The 20,673-nt window shown below is 57.1% G+C and overlaps 9 protein-coding genes and 1 non-coding gene across 10 annotated transcripts; 4 read left to right on the top strand and 6 right to left on the bottom strand.

Annotated features, from left to right (window-relative positions):
- Positions 1 to 148: 148 nt before the first annotated feature.
- VDAG_05660 (chitin deacetylase) lies at positions 149 to 986 on the bottom strand (the record flags this gene model as incomplete). The annotated part of the gene is made up of 2 exons (XM_009655057.1): positions 149 to 845; positions 901 to 986. The coding sequence occupies 2 exons, from the start codon at positions 984 to 986 to the stop codon at positions 149 to 151; spliced, it is 783 nt and encodes a 260-aa protein (XP_009653352.1).
- A 1,059-nt stretch (positions 987 to 2,045) lies between these two features.
- Positions 2,046 to 2,921, bottom strand: VDAG_05659 (uncharacterized protein; the record flags this gene model as incomplete). The annotated part of the gene is made up of 3 exons (XM_009655056.1): positions 2,046 to 2,249; positions 2,634 to 2,691; positions 2,872 to 2,921. 3 exons carry the CDS (start codon positions 2,919 to 2,921, stop codon positions 2,046 to 2,048), a joined length of 312 nt encoding a protein of 103 aa, XP_009653351.1.
- VDAG_20019 lies at positions 2,363 to 2,478 on the bottom strand. Its single transcript, XR_692065.1, has one exon. It is a non-coding gene; the product is annotated as a 5S ribosomal RNA (ribosomal RNA).
- A 754-nt stretch (positions 2,922 to 3,675) lies between the features above and the next one.
- Positions 3,676 to 5,030, top strand: VDAG_05658 (chitinase 18-2; the record flags this gene model as incomplete). The annotated part of the gene is made up of 4 exons (XM_009655055.1): positions 3,676 to 3,791; positions 3,905 to 4,167; positions 4,265 to 4,893; positions 4,980 to 5,030. 4 exons carry the CDS (start codon positions 3,676 to 3,678, stop codon positions 5,028 to 5,030), a joined length of 1,059 nt encoding a protein of 352 aa, XP_009653350.1.
- A 961-nt stretch (positions 5,031 to 5,991) lies between these two features.
- On the bottom strand, positions 5,992 to 7,949 carry VDAG_05657 (amino-acid permease; the record flags this gene model as incomplete). Its single annotated transcript, XM_009655054.1, has 2 exons — positions 5,992 to 7,645; positions 7,817 to 7,949. The coding sequence occupies 2 exons, from the start codon at positions 7,947 to 7,949 to the stop codon at positions 6,171 to 6,173; spliced, it is 1,608 nt and encodes a 535-aa protein (XP_009653349.1). The 3' UTR covers positions 5,992 to 6,170.
- Positions 7,950 to 8,959: 1,010 nt separating this feature from the next.
- Positions 8,960 to 9,969, bottom strand: VDAG_05656 (uncharacterized protein; the record flags this gene model as incomplete). The annotated part of the gene is made up of 4 exons (XM_009655053.1): positions 8,960 to 9,172; positions 9,358 to 9,527; positions 9,579 to 9,666; positions 9,736 to 9,969. The coding sequence occupies 4 exons, from the start codon at positions 9,967 to 9,969 to the stop codon at positions 8,960 to 8,962; spliced, it is 705 nt and encodes a 234-aa protein (XP_009653348.1).
- An 898-nt stretch (positions 9,970 to 10,867) lies between these two features.
- VDAG_05655 (uncharacterized protein) lies at positions 10,868 to 13,090 on the top strand (the record flags this gene model as incomplete). The annotated part of the gene is made up of 2 exons (XM_009655052.1): positions 10,868 to 11,200; positions 11,252 to 13,090. The coding sequence occupies 2 exons, from the start codon at positions 10,868 to 10,870 to the stop codon at positions 13,088 to 13,090; spliced, it is 2,172 nt and encodes a 723-aa protein (XP_009653347.1).
- Positions 13,091 to 14,069: 979 nt separating this feature from the next.
- On the top strand, positions 14,070 to 15,896 carry VDAG_05654 (uncharacterized protein; the record flags this gene model as incomplete). Its single annotated transcript, XM_009655051.1, has 1 exon — positions 14,070 to 15,896. The coding sequence occupies one exon, from the start codon at positions 14,070 to 14,072 to the stop codon at positions 15,894 to 15,896; it is 1,827 nt and encodes a 608-aa protein (XP_009653346.1).
- Positions 15,897 to 16,391: 495 nt separating this feature from the next.
- Positions 16,392 to 16,886, top strand: VDAG_05653 (thioesterase family protein; the record flags this gene model as incomplete). Its single annotated transcript, XM_009655050.1, has 1 exon — positions 16,392 to 16,886. The coding sequence occupies one exon, from the start codon at positions 16,392 to 16,394 to the stop codon at positions 16,884 to 16,886; it is 495 nt and encodes a 164-aa protein (XP_009653345.1).
- A 658-nt stretch (positions 16,887 to 17,544) lies between these two features.
- Positions 17,545 to 19,757, bottom strand: VDAG_05652 (uncharacterized protein; the record flags this gene model as incomplete). Its single annotated transcript, XM_009655049.1, has 3 exons — positions 17,545 to 19,049; positions 19,125 to 19,455; positions 19,623 to 19,757. The coding sequence occupies 3 exons, from the start codon at positions 19,755 to 19,757 to the stop codon at positions 17,545 to 17,547; spliced, it is 1,971 nt and encodes a 656-aa protein (XP_009653344.1).
- Between the last annotated feature and the right edge of the window lie 916 nt (positions 19,758 to 20,673).

The raw sequence follows: 20,673 nt of genomic DNA, 5'->3' as shown, positions 1-20,673 counted from the left end.
CCTATTGATGCCCCATCGGTCTATCATAACCCTGCAGATAGCCGCCACACTCCATAGCCACCATGCCTGAGTTCTCATACCGACAATTAGTATCGTAAAAATCATGTTGAAAAATCAACCCACCACCCAAACGCCCATACCATCCGGCCTACGACTTGTACCACCCATCCGGCGAATCCCCCAAGCACTCCCCCACCGTGACAGCCCGGAACCCCCTCGCGCGCAGCGTGGAAATCATGTGCCGCGTCAGCACGCTGACCGTCGTCTCGTGCACGTCGTGGGCCAGCACAATGGCGCCGCCGACGGCCGGGTCCCAGCCGAGCTCGGCGTCAAACTTGGCGGCGGCCACGGGCACGGTGGCGTACTGGTTGTGCTCAAAGTCCTTGGTGTCGATGCTCGCGTCGACAATGTGGAAGCCGAGCGCCGCCATGTCGGCGGCGCAGGCGGCGTCGCACGAGAGGAAGGGCGCGCGCATGTAGCGCGGCGCGAAGCCGAGGATGGCGCGGAAGGCGTCGTCGTTGGCGGCCATCTCGGCGGCGCGCGCGGCCGGCGTCAGCGCCGACAGGTCTGGGTGGGTGTAGGTGTGGGAGGCGAGCTGGTGGCCGGCGGCGTAGGTGCGCTGCACGATGGCGGACCAGGGCGCCGAGGTCATTTCGCGGCCAAAGTTGGAGCCCGTGAGGAAAAAGGTCGCTGTCACGCCCTCCTCGTCGAGGACGTCGAGGAGCGACGACGTGAAGGTGTACGGCCCGTCGTCGTAGGTGAGCGCTACCTGGCCCGGGTTGACGCACGAGTAGAGAGTCTGGCCGAGGGCCGGGGCGCGGCGGTGTCTGGTTGGGGAAGGAGGGCTGGTGAGCGTCAGTCTCGTGGTTCTGGAGGGAGGACGGTATGGCCGTTTCTCACATTGAGTCTCGGAGGTGGAGGGCTGTGGGTGCGGTTAGAGTTGTTCCGGTAAGAGCCAGGAGGCTCAGGACTGTTGTTGTGTACATGGTGAGGTTCGTTTGTGAAGGTGCACTGCAAGAACTGCAAAACGTGAAGAAACCAAGCAGGGAGAGGTACGAGCAGAGACGAGGACGGCGACCTTAAGAAGACGACGGACTGGACAGGACTGTTGGGACATGCTCCCACTTCATGCGGCCAGAGTCCAACCTCTGCTGCAGGAGGTTGGACTCTGCAACGCTAGAGAAGCACCAGGCACAGGAACCGCGTCGGACCAACACCAAGCCTAAGGTGAAAGCCACCCGCAGAGCTAGTCGCAGTCGACATCATCGTGCTTCGTGGTTGCCCGGATGGCATGTGTTCACCGAAAGCGTGGGTCGGTTTCCCGCGCAAGACAATGGTCGCCTTGGCAGAGACAGAAGACAGACACAGAAGACAGACACAGAAGACAGACACAGAAGACAGAGACAGAAGACGACGACACCAACAGCGCCTCTAGCCCCGTCTTGGCGTCGTGCGGTCGGTGAGGTCAGATTGAGTTTGGCCGGCAGCGCTTCTTCATGGGCCGGGCGCTCGTCTGGAATGAGCATGTGCCTGATCCAGCGCTGAGGCCCGAGACCAGAGGGTTAGGTCATGGTTCTCAGGCTGGTAAGCTCCTGTTCGGAGTCCTCTTTTCAGTGTCTGGAGCCTCGTGGGCCAAAGTGAGACTGAGAACAAGACACTGACGGCTCGGCGGACAATGCATGGCCAACTCCGCTTGGCCCTCACACTTGCAGAGACACAAGGGAAGGCCACGGATGCAAGCATCGGGAGCTGGAGGATTCCCGTCGAGAAGGCTGCTGGACATGCAGGCTTTCCGCAAAATAGCCCGGCTGGGTAAGGGACGTCCTATGGGGTCCTCCGAAAGAGACTGAAAAGCAGGTGGTCGGTGGGTGAGGTGACTTTCTGCTTGTGGTTACTGGAGTTCGTTAGTCTGTGGGAGATGGACGACAATGCCGCCTTTGTTTCGGGCCTGGACTGTCTCGGGTGGGTGACGTCGGTTAGTCGAGGAGGTCGGGACTAGTTTGATGAGGATGACTGTAAGAAGTACCCAACTGAGGTCTGATGTGCTAGATGCAGAGGCGCTCGTTCGCTGTCGGACTGGAGATGGGGAAAGACGGACGTCGGATTTGGGTTGCATTGCGGCGGGCTGCTTCACGGGCGGGCTGCTCCACGCTGAGGGCTTGCAGGAGATGTACCATGTAGTGGTGGCGACAGGGCAGGAGATGCAGAGCCAAAGCTAGCTGGCTCCTGCCCAACCACACACCGACACACTGAGACAGCCACAGTCAGCCACATACCTAAAGAACAAACCCAGACAGACTCGTGGGAATCAAGACAGTACCACAAAACATCAAAACATGAAAACATCAAGATAAAAAACAAAAACATACAACATCAGGGATTCGCTGGTGGTCACCCACCCAACTACTAGTCCGACCCTTACTGGCTTATCTATGGGAGAGCGGACGGGATCCCGAGTTCTCCAGTAGGTATGGTCGTATGTGGGAGAACATGCGCGCAACACGGGTCATGATGGGAGACCATTTCCGAGGAAAGTCTGTTGCAAGCAAAGCCGGCCGGTGTACACCCATGGGATCTTCACGTTACTCATCTGACATTCGAGGTGATACACGAAACTGAAATGGCTCGCCCACCTGGACTCCCAGGTCAGGGCCCTTCTGCCCCTTGGACTGGTGCCTTGCGCATTTCCAGCTACAGGCAATTAGTCGATCACATCCAATGACATGCGGGGTCAGTCCACAGATGCAGCCAGCCGTCCCCTCGTGGCATTAGGGCCCCAGTGTCCTGCCTGATGTTGTGCCGCGTTCCAAGTCCAGGACACTTCCACTTCCACCGGACAGACAGGTCTGCCACAGGCCTTTCTCAGCATACCTGGTGAAGTGGTTTCGCTCCCCAATCTTGAAACGGGTGGCCTGGGCCATAGTGGTCCTTCTTTGGTGTATGTCCACATCGTCGGATGCTGTGGTTGTCATGAAGAACGCGATAATACCTTGGTACCATGACGACTTTGTGTATTTATTTATGCCAGGTAGTGGAATGACGTCGTTTCCAGAAAAGATAAGGGCCTCATGGATGGGTGTCCAGTGTTGTTATACTAGTTGAAAAATGTGGGATAAATGATGACCAGTTGGATTTTCAGTCACGCTACTCTCCTCGCATATTGCATGATCTCGGCGGGCTAACCCAGTGTCTTCTCCAGCAGGTGCAAAGCTGCCTCACTTGTCACCTCTTTTTGGCCTGGCAGCCTTTATTTAGTAGCATATTTCCTCAGCGGGCTTTTTCTTTTCGGTTGCTGCTTGAAATCAGTCAATCCGTGAACCTGCTTGGACCCCAACAGCGATCAGCAACCGCATGGATCACAACCATGCTTGTTCCAAGACATACGTGTCTTGGAAGTTCTGGCCGAAGCTGCAAGACAGTGGAAATACCAGCCACACTGCGCCTCCCCTGATCCACTGACACGAGCGACGTGCAGCAGCGGAAGCCGCGCTCAATGGTCCGCCGGGATGGCTTGCGTGGCCGCCGAGCCGCACAGTCGAAAGAGTCGAACACCCCGCCTGGTTCATACCACGACTGAAAAGACAAACATCAGCCCTATCCGTTTGCTTTCCATCGAGCGTGAACAGCTGACAGCAGAGTCATCTGTCATTCAATCTGCCCGACGAGAAAACCACCATGTCGGGAGGCTTCGCCAACGCCGTGTACTACCCCTCGTGGATCATCTACAAGGGCAAGCCCCCATCATGGTTAAACGTGACCCAGGCGAGCCACGTTCTCTACTCATTTGTCGGGTACAGTCCTCGCTTGTTTCATCTTGTGATGCTTCGCATGCTGACCGGATCAACAGCATCAATGAAGATGGAAGCCTGCGAGTACGTTGACCCAAGCTGCTCTACTGGTGCAGCAAACACGATGACGGGCTGACCTCGATCAAGGCCATTGACGAGTGGGCCGACACAGGCGTCGAGGCCGACGGCGAGAAGGGTTGCCTCGCGGCCCTCGCCAAGCTGAAGCGCTCCAACCCGCACCTCAAGACGCTCGTGTCCATCGGCGGCGGCACCGGCAGCGCGCAGTTCCCCGCCATGGCAGCCAACCCGCAGGCCCGCGAGACATTCGCCCGGGCGATCCGCGCCTTTGTCGAGCAGCACGAGCTCGACGGCGTCGACAGTAAGCGGTCCCAACCAGGCGCGGACATGAAAGGGCGCCGCCTCTGCCTCTGCACAAAAGCGAGGCATAGCCATGGCTGACAAGATGAGCAAATCAGTCGACTGGGAGCACCCCAAGAACACCCGCGAGGGCAACGACTTCTTGCACCTCCTCTACACAATCCGCACGCAGCTGCCGGGCCCGCGCTACCTCCTGACGACGGCGCTGCCGCCGGGCGAGTGGGTGCTCCGCAACATCGACCTCGCGCAGGCGGCGCAGTACCTCGACCTCCTCAACCTCATGGCCTACGACCTCACGGGCGCCTGGACGCCCGTCGCCGGCCACCAGGCGCAGCTGCGCGCGCCGCCCCACCTCGCGCACCACGACTGCTGCCGCGCCCACTGCGCCGCCGGCGTCGACTACTGCCTGCGCCAGGGCTTCCCCGGCCGCAAGATCCTGCTGGGCGTGCCGGCGTACGCGCGCTACTTTCCCGGCGCCCGCGCGGCGGGCCACCCGTTTTCCGACGCCGGCGAGCTGAACTATTGCGATTTGCCGGCGGCGTGGGTCGAGCAGGCGCGCGTCGACGAGGAGGCGGCGGCGGCGTGGCACGTCGATCCCGACAAGGGGTTCGCGAGCTTCGACACGCCGGCGAGCGTCCGCATCAAGGCGCGCTGGGTCAGGGAGAGGCAGCTCGGCGGGCTCATGTACTGGACGGGGTCGGCGGACCGGCCGGGCAGGGAGAGTCTTGTGAGTGCTGGGTATCTGGAGATGCACGGGTATGCGCCGCTGTAGGAGCCTGCATCTTGTTTTTCCGGTTTCTGACTAGGAATCAGAACGTCATTGTTACGAACACATCATCTCTCCAATTCAATCTCTACCCTTGAGCAATGTCTGCCGGAAGTCTTGAGTTTTCAGCAACCCCCGTTCCCATTGGCGCCCACCGCGCGCGATCTCATGGTGCCCCAAGCGCACACAAACCGGCCCCAGCGCCCTCCCCCGAAAGCCTCTATAAAACCCGCCCATCCTGCCCGCCCATTTCCCCTTTCCTCTTTTCTTCTTATGTCGACAATACTTCAGTACGCCGCCCCCTATAGCTGTCTTCTCCCAACACAACAGCCACTGACGAAGCGCAGGAGAATCATTTCTATAGTATTCGACCTACTCTGGGTTCTCCAAAAGAGCCACAGATCCCACCCTGGTTGATGATGCATATCCTCGACACCCTAGAGTGAATGCCTCTGGTTGCCCTCGCACCGCCTGCAAAGGCGGCGGCTCCTCCTCCTCCCGGGAGGAAGCTGTAGAGAGGGCGTTTGATGATCTCGTCCCTGTCTTGCGGTCTTGCCCTTGGGCGCGCGGGCGGGGTGGGTGTTGACGGACGTCTGACAGGCGTGTTCTTTTTTTCTGCTGTTTCATTGCTGCTGGGCGTGGCCTGGTTGTGAAGAAGAAGCATGAGCGAAGGGATTGGATTGGATGGCATGGATGGACGGGCATCAATTTAATCAGGACCCCTATTGTCAACTCTGGAAGGCTACCATTCACTCAGCGTCCACATTCGTATTCTATTGAGGAGCCTACCTGGGAACAAGTTTGTCCTGAGATCATGGATCAATTCCACAGAACCTGTCGGTGGACACTAAAACCTCATCTTTCCTTTTTCACTTGAGTTTAATTATCTCGCCTCTTGTCTGTCAATGTAGTTGAACACCAGGTAGACTAGGTCGCAGAACTCTCAGCCTGCATGAACAAGTGTCACGCCAGCACTCCCGCTTGCCTGCCACGAACCCTATCCCTCGATACATGTTCGTGCTTTGCACCGAATTGTGTTGACTACTTCTTTCTGCTGGGAACGCTCGAAGTATCTTAATTTTTCATGAAGTTGAATCAACAGGAAAGATCATGCTTTCAACAAGCCGCGCTCGCCTACAAACCAGCCCATTGCGCCAAGAACACCAAACTCCTCCGTGCAACAGCCTCATAAGACCTAGACTGATATGGCTGCTGAACGACCTAATGCCGGCAACAAACTATTCGCGCTTTTCAAACTCCCGTGACACTCGTACAGCACCCGAGTCGATCTTCTCTGCATCCACCACGTCCACCGGTTCCTGATCGACTGACACCGTAGAACCAGTATACGACGAACCAATTTCTCCATTCGACGACGCATCTGCAGTAACGACTCCATCCGTAGCAAACCCTGCGTCCGAGCCCGCCCTGTCATGATACGCTACAATCCCTTCGACAGACCCCGCCAGCGTCGAGGCTGACCCGACATCTGGCGCCACCCCCTCGGGGCCCTTCTCTGGATCGTGCGCCGGCAGCAGCTCGTCACTGACGGCGGCCCCGTTTTCAATGTGCGCATGCGTGCGAGGGCCGGTGTAGTAGCGCCGCCCCCCAAGATACCAATAGGCCACCGAGAAGATCAGGGCGAACGCCAACACACAACTCGCGTAGTTCATGTTGGACGCCGTCACAGGTCGCCGCGTAGGCAGCATAAAGATGGCCGACAGGAACGCGTTCCAGATAACGGCGTACAGGTTGACGAGCCTGCTGAAACGACCAAGGTGCCAGGCACCGCGCTCGCATCGGGCGGGAAAGAGCAGTTTGCAAATGATCGGAATGCAGTATGACCAGTTCAGCGCAACGGCGCAGACGTTAAAGATGGCTGCAATCAGCACGGGCGAGCCGAGACCGATGAGGTTGATGGATGCACAGAGGGCGACGTAGAGCCAGACGGCTGGGACGGGTGTGTCGGTGCGTTTCGACATGCGATACCAGACCCGCGAGAGGGGAAGCATTTGGTCGCGTGAAAAGGCCCAGATTGTGCGAGAACCAGCGTGGATGGAAGGAATGCAGACAAAGTTCATGACGAGAAAGGCAAGCAGTGTGAAGAGGACTGCAGGAGCTCGGCCGAATACGTTGTAGAAGATCTGGGCCACGGGCATGCCGGTCGGAGTAGCCGCCAGAGCAACAGGGTCTCCCATAGTGAAGACGAGAACAATGTTGTAAAGGAAGCCCACAATGTAGGTGAAGGCGGCGGCAGATGTGATGGCCGTTGGGATGACGCGGGAGGGGTTCTTCGTCTCCTCCGCAATATGGCCGACACCATCGGCGTTGGCGATGATCCAGGCTACGCTGAGACAACCAAAGAAAAAGCTGAATTCAGGAGGTTTCCACCCAGACTGTGTCTCGAGGTTGGTGAAGACGTATTCTGGCGTATGCTTGTTGTTGTCCACAACAAGAAGCGCCAAGGATACCGCAAGCAAGATTGAAATATGGACAATGCCATAAGTACTGGTGATTTTGCTCAGCCAATGTGTCGGGCATGTGTTGATGAGGCCATGAAACACACATAACATGGCCATGACGCCCGTGATGTGAGCCTGTGTCGGCTGGTAGGTAAAACCAGAAGCAATAGAGACAGCGGATAGGAGCATCTGGGAAGCGCCATACTCAGCGGAGGCAGTGCCCGCGACGGTCCCTACGAGGTTGAGCCACCCTGCATTGTTAGTTTCGATCCGAAGCGACTGGTTCAGGAGCAGCTTACCGTCAATCCAGGCAACCATGGCAACATAGGATGGGGGGCATAGATATTTGATAGTAAAGCACATGCCACCTATATGAGGGTCAGTAGCCATTAAATTTGCACCAAATACCGACCACTACATACCAGAGGTAGGATATGCGGAGGAAATCTCAGCTATGGAGACGGCCAACGCCATGGCACCGGCGCCACCGATCAGCCAACACCAGACGATGGAAGCAGCCCCGCCAGCCACCAAAGGGTAGCTGAAGGTGGTCATGATGGTGGCATAGAGGCCAGAGATGCTGAGCGCGAAGCTGAAGCAGGACCACGATGTGAAGCGGCGTTTGAACATCTAATGATCGCGGAGCAGTCAGATACACGATTCAGCTCACTCTGAGGCGTAGACAGCCAGAGAACATTGAAGAGCAAAGGGAGCCATACAGGAACGCAACCAAGAGCGGCAAGGCGCCGATCAGCCTCGTCCATCTCGTCAGATGCTTTATTGATGCGGACGACATGGATTGAGGAGGGTGGGGGTTCGGCGTCAGTTTGAACTGTTGCCGTGGATGTCATATTGGCGGAGTGTGCAAGTGAATTCAAGACTTGGCGGCAAGGCTGAGGGTTTAACATATAGAAGAAATCGCTTGATCACGAAGTGTTTTGAGTGGTAAGGGTATGCTGAAGGGGTAATCGAAAGAAGCTCATTAAATGGTCGTCTTGTGACTTGGCCGTGGTAGAGGGGACATTAGTTGGATAGATGCTTCTTTTTATATCGGATTTCCATCTCTGACACGACATCTCGATGTTGAGCGTCCACGATGAAGAAGTTGCTGTTATGACGCGAATGACGTGTAGTGCATTGGCCTGGAACTCTGGTCGGCGGAGGTTTCCACACGAAGAATTGGAGACGATGGAGACGGTTGAAGCCATCGTGGGTCCAGTTTTCTCCAAGCCAAGCATGGCAAGCTCAGGCTGGAGCAAGCTCCGGGTCATCAGTGGCGGCTGCCGGAAAGTAAAAATCTATCGTGCACTGCATCCTTCTTCTGTTTGCTGATGGTGAGGTGGCGGTACCGTGCATTGATATCGTATCGGAGGTGTAGATGAACAAATACCAGCCATCCTGGTAATCAGCGCATGGAATCAGCTTGCAGAATCACAATTGAAACTGCCGGAAGTGATCATGATTGAGGTGGCTGAAGATGGAAAGGCAAAGGCTGAAGGCATATAACTACCGCTCGAGGATGGGGTTTGAGTACGTGGTGGCAAAGTGGCGTGCGCAGCGGCCGACTACAGCAAAGGCAAGCGCCGCAAGCTAATTGCAAGGCCTGAAATGCCGGCGCGAAGATGGGAGCCGCCCTCTAGTTCCACGTTTAAGCTGATCTTGGACGGCGCCTCCCACCATGTCGAAACCTCTGCGACCAAAAAGGCCAGAGTCTCAGGGCCCGCAGCTGGTCGCATGTGAAGCCACTCTGGCGCGGAGGGCGAACGGAGATTCCTTTCCTGCGATTGCAAATCCCATGTAGTGATATGGAAGGTTGGTGGAGAGAAGGCCCAATTTAACATCGTCTCTGCCTGTCGTCTCGGAGGCGGTGGCAGTGATCTGCGTGCAAGCTTGGCTGGTCCGGCGGAGGTTTTGCCGCGGCTGAATGGTGCTGTCGAGCCCCAGATGCGACTGCTGTGCATACCATGCCTGCGGGGAGCGTGATGAAGTCGTTGAACGCAGGTCCGCGCATCAGGAGAATCGGACCAATTTGAGCTCTCAACGTCGGAATGAAGAAGCAATGAGACGAAGAAACAAAGTTCGCATCAGGTGAGGGCAGTGCAAAGGCTGTCCAGGGTGAGGATATCGGACGAACTGAAAGGATGTTTCAGAGGCAGGACGATGACAATGAAGGCACCAGCATACCAGCAAACAGGTAAGACGGTGCCTTGGTCTGTATGGCTGACAATGACGGCGACGGCGATGGCGACGGAGGGACCATTTGACGTTGATTCTGGCAGCATATAGTATAGCATCGTCGTCGACAACCAGTTGACGCTCCTCTTCCGTTCTCCTGTCTTACGATGGCGCCTAGAAGGCACCTTCGTTTCAACCCCGTAATGGCTTCCTCCGTCAGCACCCCAGTTGCGCTGTATTGTTGGGGGATGCGGCTGGGGTCAGGCAGGTGCGATGGCTCGGGGATCAGGTGCAAGGAGGAGCACCTCCCTTGAGGCACCCCTGGCCTGGACGTGTTCAAAAGGCTAATGAATACGGTACCAAGGGAGGCAGAGGCAGTCTCAATCCAGGGGCAGCACATGGCGGCAGCTGCAGCAGGTAGATCCTGCCAGGGCCAGGCAACCAGGGTCAGGCAGGGCAAGACCCCCCCAGATCGAGCACGGCCCACGCCGCACAGCCAATCCGGCTCTTCGGCAGGTCCCAAGATCCAGGGCCTCGTCTCAAGTTGGCCCTTTGGTCCCCCATTTCGTCCCCTCACCACCAATCCTCGTTAACCGCAGCTCCTCTCCCCTCCTCACCACCACCTGCTGCTACAGATGTGGTTTCACACGCCAGCATCTTCGGGCTCCTCAGCCAATGGCCCGCCCATGCACCTGATTGACAGCCGACGACCAGACGACAGGAACCGCAGCAAAATGCTCCGTTGATCAGGCCGCTTCCCTGCGTCGCTCAGTGATCGGACGGGAGATGGACCTCGCCAACCACTGCTGCGACCCCTCTTTGACCCTGCACTTGGTCTTCGAAATGCCCGAGTTGCCCCCCTTGGACACCGTTCTCCAAGGCTGATGGTCAGCGGCACAAACGGCGCTTGGATTTTCTTGGGCTTTTGCCCTCGTGAAACGGGCCTTGAAAATGGTGCGTTGGAAACGAAATTGAGGAGAAAGGGGGCGAGCGACAACCTTCGTCTCGTACTAGCATGACCATGTCCCTGTCGAACTCTGGCGGCATGACAGCCGGCGTATATCTCCCACGCACCGCCCTTCCTCCCATCGTCGGAGGATTCTTTTGGGAGAGTCAGTCGATCATCACGGCTTCGCTCTTTTGCGCAGCTAGCTCTGTCCATCCACGTTCCTTTCTTTTTCACGCCTTTTTCAGTTCCTCTTACCTTCGCTTCTTGAAATCTGCAGTGCAGGTCCCTGTTTACTTTACTTCTTACTTTCGCCCGCTCATCAGGTCTGCCTCTTCTTTCGCACGCCACCATGCTGTCGAAGCACATACTTCTCTCGCTGCTCGCCGCCTTCGCCGCTGCGACCCCAATGCCTCGCCGCCGTGCCGTCGAGGCGCTCGATCCCGACGCCACCGCCGAGGCCCACCAGCGGGATGACACTGCTACGCGTGCCTTTGCCAATGTGTCGGTCCAGACTGCCGACGGCCGATGCCTCTTTGTCGACCCCCTGTCCGGTGATTTTCGTGCGAACTTGACCCCCGTGCAGCTGTCCGCCTGCGGATCGACTGAAGGCCAGGGCTGGGATGTCATTACCGCTGGAAAGCACAATGACCAGCCAGGCCAGGTTCTCTTCGTGAACACCTTGGTATGCCGAACCCTCATGCAACGGCATGGACTCGTTAGCTGACCATGGCAGACCCAAGCATGCCTCAATTTTGACAGCCGCAACGGCAACGTCAACCTTTTCTCCTGTGGCGGCCGCGCGGCTGGTGAGGGCAAGGTCACCGAGTCTCAGCTCTTTGCCTATGCCGGCCGCATGGCACTATCTCTGAAGCCGAAGAACGCCGACGGCCAGTGTCTCGTCGCAAACGGAGACTCACTCGGCGTTGCCGCTTGTGCCGAGGGCGAGACGACGCAGAGGTTCAATATTGGAGGCATGTCTATCCGGTGGAAGCGGAGTCCTCACGGTGCCGGCTTCGGGGCCGGCCGTCCCTCGTTTCTAGGGGGTTCAGGCAGCGCAGGTGTCCTCCCCAACTTGGGTGGTCTTTTTGGCGGTGGCGGTGGCGGTGGCCAGGGAAGCGGCGGGAACGGGCGTGGGAACGGCGATAACCGGGGCGGGAATGGAAATGGCAACGGCAATGGAAATGGCAACGGGAACGGCAATGGAGGTGTTATGCCGCCTCCCGCTGCTCCCCCCGTTGCTCCTCCCGTCGCCGGGCCCACCCAGCAGCCTACCGCACCCAACGGGGCTCCAACACCAATCTTCTCAACTATCATTCCCGATGGCGGTAACGAAGGCGGCAATGGCAGCGGTAACGATGCCGAAGCCCTACCTTGTTCGACAGCGGCCCCCGTTACTAGCTCCACCACTTCAAAGGCTGCCCCGCCCACGGCACCCCCTGGTGCACCGACGCCTATCTTCTCCCCGATTGCCCCCAATAGTGGCAACGATGGAGGTCATGCCAGTGGAAGAGGGGGCAAAGCCGGCAGTAATGGAGGTAACCAAGGCGGCAATAATAACGACGACGATAACGCAAACACTCCCGATCAGACATCGTCTTGCTCCAAAACCAGAACCAGAAGGACCAGGTCTGCCGCTCAGCCTACCGCTCCACCAACTGCACCCAGCGGCGCCCCGGAACCTATTTTCTCAACTATTGCTCCTGATGCTGGAACTGGCGAGGATAACAACGGCGGTTATTGTACTCCTGACCCGGCTTTGTCCTCGACCACAGAGTCCTACGTATCTCGGGCGCCACCTGCGCCCACAAAGCCACCCACGCAGCCCTCGGCTCCAGAAGGTGCCCCTACACCAATCTTCTCTACTATTGATAGTGGCGGTGGCGCTGGTGCGGGCGGGGGCAACGGCAACGGCAACGGCAACGGCAACGGCAATGGCAATGGCGGAGGGGAGGAAAAGAAGGATGACGCCGCTCCTGAAACACCTGGTTCTACCACACCCGTCAACCCCACGGCTCCGATCCCCGTCTCCCGGGCCGGTGGTACCCTCAACCCCATAGCCGCGGCAGAGGCGCACCAATTTGACTCTGGCGCCACCCGTCCTGTGCAGTCCGTATCTCTCCGAGCCTCAACCGGCGAGTGTGTGTCCGTTGATCCCACAGCTGGCGATTTCCGCCAGAACCTGATCCCTCTCGCTCTCGTACCCTGCTCTGGAGCGCCTGAGCAGAAATTTGATTTTATAACGGCGGGTGCCCACAACGATGGTTCCAGGCCGGGATCTGCTCTCGTGGTGAGCGTCGTGACGAACGGCTGTGTCAGCACGGACAGCCGAAGGGCGGCCGATGACAACGTAACCGTGTTTTCTTGCGGTGGACGTGCCGGCGGCGAGGGCAAGACGGACGTCGGGCAGCTTGTTGATCTCAAGGGCGCCAAGGAGGGCGAGTCGTTCGTCTGGCAGCCAGCCAACGGAAACGGACAGTGTATTGTTCCTGGGCAGGGCAGGCTCGTACTTGGTGCTTGCGGTGGAGCGGATTCGACCTTTGATATTATCCATGTTGGGCCTGATGCCAAGTAGCTTGGTCATGTATTGACCTCATGAAGTAGTAAAACTTGGTATTAATCTCACTCCGATGCCATCTCTTCTTGCATCGAGTATGGAGTTGGAGCCCATGGTTGGGTGCAACCAGTTGACAACGATGTGAGGTCAATGATGACCGGATTCTCTTTGGTCTGGGCGACATGCTTGACCGCTTGGCATCGCCCACAGCAAGGCCTACGGTTGCATGGCTAGTGTTCGTAAAAATATGGGGGTAAAATGCAGTGCTCGGCGTGAAGGTAAAAGATGTGCGTGTCGTATGAATTTGAGTGAGTATTAGCAGTGCCATGGACTTTGTGTCAGGCTTCGGCAATAGCGCTACATCCATGACATCCATTCAATTCACGCATGCAATTAATGCACATCACGTCAAAGGGCCGCGCATTGGTATCGACAGGCGTTGCTGTCTTGGATTTTCGTGGGGCGAAGCTTGACTAAAAGCTTGTACGTGAAGAACACTGTAAAGTTCACTTGGACCACTGCATTACAGTTGACATGCCGCTGAGTCATTCTGGGCAAGGCTTGTATGGGCACGTATCTTATCTGCGATCACCACGTGCTGCCGCCTGCGGTCTTCGATCTTCCCACTCCCCTCACTAGACGTTCTGGAGTCTGTCTCCTTCACGTCGTCGTTCTTGATCAATATCCTCTTTCATCAATCGCAGCATCGCTTTCTTCCATAATACGTGGCAGATATACCCTCTGGAAGGGTCGGGCCGCACGTTTCGTAACCCTAGCCCAAAGCACGACCACATACGGCCTGACCACTCGCAACCAGCTTCGACCCTGGCCAACGATCTGCGACTCTGCCATCATCCTGGAGGCCAGTAACCCTGCAGAGCACTGCCTCGCGCTCTGTCGGCCATCGTCCGTGAGACAACACTTCTCCAAAACACTCATGTCGCCCACCTCCAATCGTCTCTGCCGCGACCTCTTGCCGTCATCACCATAACCAGCCATGGCCGAAGACTCGACGCAATTTCCTGTCCTCCAAAAGGTCGAGACGGCCCCCGACGAGCTGGTCTCGCCGCATACACAGCCCCTGAGACTCAAGACCACCATCAGTCCCACCCCAGGCCTGGCACATCGCACGAACACGGCCTCGTCTGACCCCGAAACTCCCTTCTCCCCCGTCCGCCGACGCGCCGATTCTCGCGCCAACACATTCCGAGCGGTCGACGATTACGACGATATTGCCTTCGACTTCGAGTCGCACCGCCCAGGCTGGCAGCCCGGCTCTGAGCCCGGCTACGACCCTTCGAAGCCGGACGGAGGACACGCCTCGGTCCCCGCCCTGCACGCCGAGTGCGAGATCACCGTGGCCGACTTTGACGAGGGCCGTGTCGAGAGCCGATCCTTTGGCAACGAGGACTTTATCGAGTACCTGCAGAGGCCGCAGCCCACCTGGAGCAAGTGTCGCTGGATCAACATCAATGGCCTCAGTTGGGACGTCATCCAGGCGTGCGGTCAGCACAAGGGCCTGCACAAGCTGGCTATTGAGGATATCATGAACACGCGCAACCGTACCAAGACGGACTGGTACCCGAACCACGCCTTTATCCTGCTGACGCTGCAGAAGCTCGTCCGGCTCGTAGATCCTGACAGCGACAGCGACAGCGATTCCGACTCGGACAGGAGCAGCGTTCTTACGAAAAAGTCGGCAAGGGGCTTCATGCGGGCGAAGAGGTGGCTTAGCGGCAGCGGCCCGGATGCCGGTGCCATGAAGGACTCTGCAGCCAAGACGGACCCGGAGAGGGCTGCCGTGCCATCGAAGACTGCGCACATGTCTCGCCGCGACCGTGTCAAGGCCAAGCTCGGGTTCAGCGTCGAAGACCCCGACCTGACACCAGACGATAGCATTCTCGTCCGTACGCTGCAGCGTTACCATGCCTCGCCGAACGAGGCTCGTACCGATTACATGGAGAAGCACTCGTCGCTCAACTCGCGCGACCTTGCCGTTAGTGCCGAGCAGGTCTCGATTTTCCTCACCTCAGACAACACCGTCATCTCGTTCTTCGAGGTGTCGGCTCGCGACATCGAACGGCCGATTGCGCTGCGTCTGTCGACTCCCGGCACTATCCTGCGGCAGTCGTGTGACGCGTCGCTCCTCGTCCAGGCCATCATTGATGCCATTATCGATCTGGCTCTTCCTCTGACGGCTGTCTACCAAGATGTCATTGGGGATCTCGAGCTCGACGTTCTGACATCGCCTAACATCAAGCAGAGCAGACAGCTGTACATCTGCATTTCCGAGATCAACAAGATGCTCACGTTTCTGAACCCGATCGACAATGTGGTCAACGTCTTGCGCGATCACGCGACCGACCTGCGTCCCGACATGGCAGCGCGCGAGCTCCATAACCCGGCCTCGGGCGTCATCGTCACGCCTCTCACGCACACGTACCTCGGCGACGTCCTCGATCACTGCGTCATCATCACGGAAGCCATGGAACAGATCAAGCGCAGCGCCGACAACCTCATTGACCTCATCTTCAACACCATCTCGGCGAACCAGAACGAGAGCATGAAGCAGCTGACTGTCATTACCATCATCTTCCTGCCGTTGACCTTCATCACGGGCTATTTCGGCCAGAACTTTGAGCCGTTCCCGCAGCTCGCCTATGGCATTCCTTACTTTTGGAAGATTGCGGCGCCCGTCGTCTGCATCACCGTGACGGTCATGATGCAGGGCTGGATCCGGCAGTGGATCACCAAGATCTTGGCGAGGAGACAGATCGTCGCGGCTAGGAAGCGGGGCCAGAGGAAGAGGAGAAAGCAGGCATAGGAGACGCCTGCGAGCGTCATCGGCGGACGGAAGGCGAGCAATCTGTTTTCGCAGGCCGAAGGGCGGAAGTGCTCCGGGTGGTGTGGGAGTTGAATCCGACATGCCCGTCTGCGGTCGCTTGGCGTTTGGGCTTGACATAAGTGCTCTGAGGCTCGTTGGAGTACGATACCCCCTTTCTGTAGCAACTTTGATTGCTTTGATTAGGCTTTGCTTGCTTCTTGCTGTGTTCGGTGTTGGAATAGGGGCAGGCCTGCGGGCGAGTCCGTGACGGAGGCGGGATCCGTCCGATGTTCGGCGGGGCTCTGTCGCACGTGATGATACCCATTTCAACCTTCTTTTCACTTCTCAGTGACTCGACATGCTCATACCTCACCGTCTCCCAACTCACGCACCACTTTGCCCTCAACGAGGCAGAAACGCAACACCTAGCATACACTCATTTGCCAATACTCGGTCCAAGTCCCAAATAAAAAAACCGTCACACCGCCCAGCACCATGTCCACGCAACAACCCCTCCCGGCCTCGGACCCCACAACGGAAGCTCACATCACCGACTACCACGCAACCCGCTGCCTCGCCTCCCCGCTCTACGCCTTCCTCCTGTCCCCGGCCGAGCACGGCCTCCGCCTGACCCACGCCTCGCGCGGCCGCGTCGTCTTCCGCCTCCCCATCGCCGCCTGCCACCTCAACGCCGCCGGCGGCCTGCACGGCTCCGTCTCGGCCACCATCGTCGACTGGGCCGGCGGCCTCGCCGTCGCGGCGTGGGACCTGCGCGGCGGCACGGGCGTCAGCGTCGACATCCACGTCAGCTACGTCAGCAGCGTGCGGCTCGGCGAGGAGGTCGAGATTGAGGGCTCTGTGGACAAGGTCGGCGGCAGCCTGGCGTTTACGACTGTTGGCGTGTGGAAGGTCGAGGAGGGACGGAGGGGGGCTGTCGTGATTACGGGGAGGCATACGAAGTTTGTCAGGGGGAAGGCGCCGGCGAAATAGGCGGGTGTGGGAGGCGCGGTGTTGGGGGTGGTGACTCGGCGCCATGGAAATGGTGTGCAATCGGTACATGATGAACAAGTTTCGTCTCCTGGGAAGAGTATCTCTTCTTCGGGGCTCGCCTTAGGATCCACTTCCTCTCTTGGTAAAGGAACTGGCGGTTCCATTGTTTACGTGGACTCTGGGAATACATTGTTATGAGGACATCGGTTGGCAACGCTAGCATTGGCTCGTTCTTCTCTATGACTTTTTCTTTCCTCTGGGGTTTCTTTAGTTTTATTGGAATCCCGTCTGTGTTGACTGGTCTTCCACGTTCCTAAGGGATGAGGACCTGCCCCTATTCATGGCAAGGAGTAAACCACCAAGCCATTTTGGTGGTGGCTTTAATCGAGAGATGTCACGCATCCAATCAAAGTTTCGACAAGGTAGAGCATCAGAGTCAAAAAGTAGATCAATCAGTGACTTCAATGGTAAAATTCATGAAAGAGCCGTGCAATTGCAAGGCCATAAGCCTTTCTCATTCAAGTCCATGATCACGATGCAGGCTCTTACAGCGTCAGTTCTGCTTTGAATAACTGCAACTTACTCAACATCGGCCAAGCTCAGCAATACACATTGCCACGAGCTTCAGGACTTGCCAGTACATATCGCCGGCCAAGCCCTACAGGCCGCCTGCCACGCATTTGCCACCATTGAAAGCCGCCGTAGCGGCTGCCCTCCAAACGGCAGAAACATCGTTAATCATCTCTTGCGTGTAGAACAACCGGCAGTCAGCAGCCCGGTAGACATACTGGCTCGGCAGACCGTCGTCAATGTGCTCGGGGAGAATGGCGTCCTTGCCATTGACGACGCCGTCCGTGCTGCGGTTAAAGGCGAGTGGTGTGTACCTTTCCAGAGCAGCCCGGTCCGAGTCGGACACTTTGAACTTGAGTGCGAGCTGTGCATAGGTATAAATGTCAAAGAAGACGATAGCCTGCGGGGCTGAGACGCCGCCGATAGCCTGCATGTCACCCTTGACGGGCCGGCCGCCGATGGCGATAGACTTGACGCCGCCCTGGACACGCAGGACCTCGGCTAACGTGGAGCACGTGGACATGCAGGTGCCGTCGTGGAGCATGACGATGTTCTCCGCCGCAAAGGGCGGCTCCATGTCGGCCCGGGTACCGTAGCCACTGAACTCGATGCCGAGGCCAAACGTTGCGTTGCTGGCCTCCAGAGGGTCTGAAAGATTCCACCGCATCAGAGACGTGTAAGGCGTGTCGGCGAAGATCTGAGGCGCAAACTTATCCTCAAAAGATTGGAAGTTCAAGTTGGATGTGTTGAGGTCATGCCTCCAGTTGAACCACGTCTCCGCAGCCACGACAATGTCGTCGCTGGGGGTGGTCGCCAGGTCCACTCCTGCGACGGCCTCAGAGTAGGAGCGTGCAATGGCGTCGAAGCCTGGATTCTTTCGCCAGCGGCCGTTGTCCTGTGGCTTCTGCTGCGGGAAGAGCTGGCCAAATACCTCGTAGCCCAGGATGGCGAAGCCGCCGGCGTTGGCCTGCAAATCAAGGATGAGCTTCGTTTTCCCGGCTGCCTTTGCGCTCTTGAAAAAGTCGTCCATCACAGATTGGAACTCTGTTGATTTGGCGGGATCAAAGTTGAGCACTGATAGCACGGCAACATCATCAAGACCCTGGCCTTCAAGATAATACCCAGAGATCACCCCATCGGCGGAGGCCCGTACAGGCTTAGGGTAATCGCTGCTTACTGGCTGGTCGGCACTAGGGGCTTGTGAATCGTCACTCACAAGCTGGGTTTCGGCGGACGAGTCGTCGGTTGCCCGTGGGGTGCAGAACTTTTCGTAAAAACTGGGACCATCGACTACTCCCGTCATGTTGCCCTTGACCAACGCCTGATTTTCAAAGGTCACTTTCGTTCCGTTGTCAAATGTGAGCGAAGTCTGCGGGCCTTGGTAAACGTATCGAAGCCGACCACCGCCTGCAAAGTATCCTGAGCTGAGACCGGCTGCAGAGTAAGCAGCCGAATAAAACATGCTATTGTAAGCAGAGTCTGGGTCACGGGCCCACGTCACTTGGTAGATGGTGTCCTCGAGGTACTTGATCGGGTCCTGGTCGTTTATCTTTGTGACTATAGGAGCAGTCGACGGTGATGCGATTACATCCTCTGCGGTCAAGTCAATTATACTGTGTTTTTGGTGACCGCTCAAGTCCGAGCAAGAGTCTATGCAACGTCACTTACCGTACACCTTGATCACCGGTAACGACATACCATCCTCGCTGATGGATACCAGAGAGCGCTGTCGTTGCCACTGAAAAGCCCGGCTTAGGGCATCTGGGTATACAACCATGTGAGAGTCATGAGCAGGGCCAAACACGCTCTTGTAGAAGTCGTCCTGGAAAGCATACTCGCTGGCATACTGTCCTGTGGCAACCTTTTGCCGCACTTTTTCCATTGCCGCATAGTAATCATGAGGAGGAAAAAAGTAGTCTGGTGGTGGGTTTGCCTTGTAAGTCGGATCGGTCTGCCAGTCAAGATAAGGTACGATAGAGTCAAGGTAATCTAGCGCAGCCTGTTGACCAAAAGGAACAGACAGGAGACAGCTATGAGCTATCTTGGCTGGGACCACGGGCAAGGCTTGGGGGTCATGATTAACGGATGCGTTTTGAGTAGGGTAGAAGGGGTCTGCCACTCACATGCAGGGTCGGCAGCAATCTGCTCAGCCCAAGAAGCGCTCACTGCGGCACATGGTTCCGTTGTCCGACTTGCCCTCAGTCTTGGGCCAGGGGCTGTGGGTGTCGCTGAGGACCGGAGAACCCATACCACAATCAAAGCTAGGGGCCCAGTGGAGAGGCGATTGTCACGGAGTCTCATTGTGAAGATGACCAAGATAACACAACTGGGTGAACGTAGAGAAGTGATGATTTTCTCAGTGTTGAAAGAGGCAGTCAGTCAGCCGCAGCTTCCGGACTCTTTAAAGCAGACTTACTTCATTCAATGGGGCTCATCATTCATGAATCGCTCCTGAACTCCGGGACACCCCGTGATTGAGCTTGTGACGCAGGTCTACGGACAGGGAAACGAAGGCAAGGGACCACCACTAGTGATATGCGAGCCGACACCTTAATATGTTCGCTTTCGCACCGCTCGAGGTTGCCAATGTGACAGATTGAGAGTCGATCCGGCTGCTTCGGCGGGGCTTGTAATCGGCAGGCAGGGATCTAAATTGGCGGAACGTCCAACTCCTCCCTGTGCTTTCTTACCCGTGATTTCCGGGGCACCTACTCAGGGGTAGCTCAACATCCAGAGACAGGGAGACAGATTGCGGCTCTACAAGCCAAGCTCGATTGTAGAAGTTGAGTGTTGGTCTTGATCTGTTCGTTTAGAGACCGATTAACTGAATCGTAGATACGAGTCAGCCCCTTGTCACAATGAGATTTTTAAGTTTACCGACCATGATCTCGGTAGCCGAGCCACTCTAGAGACAATCATTAGCTCCACCACCAATGGCACAGATTCACTAATTGCAGCTTCCCGCAGTCGCGAACAAGCTAGTAACCAAAGGCACAAAAAGGCCGGCCGGCCGGTGTGACCCTTTTCAAAGGTACGTTACAATCATCCTACTGTCTGACGCTAAAAGATCAGTTTCGAGGTTCGAAGTGACCTGATACAGATCGGCTGAGGGGAAAAGTGGCCTGATAGAGATCGGCTGAGGGGAAAAGTGTTTAGATGGAATGGTTGTTGCCTCTGGCGGAGCACGTATCTTTACAGCAGCTGTCGATTTTCCTTC

Source organism: Verticillium dahliae, genomic scaffold (assembly GCF_000150675.1).
Source record: "Verticillium dahliae VdLs.17 supercont1.11 genomic scaffold, whole genome shotgun sequence".
Lineage (NCBI taxonomy): Eukaryota > Fungi > Ascomycota > Sordariomycetes > Glomerellales > Plectosphaerellaceae > Verticillium > Verticillium dahliae.
The sequence above is the reverse complement of the archived record's forward strand: the minus strand, read 5'-3'. Positions and strand labels throughout refer to the sequence as shown.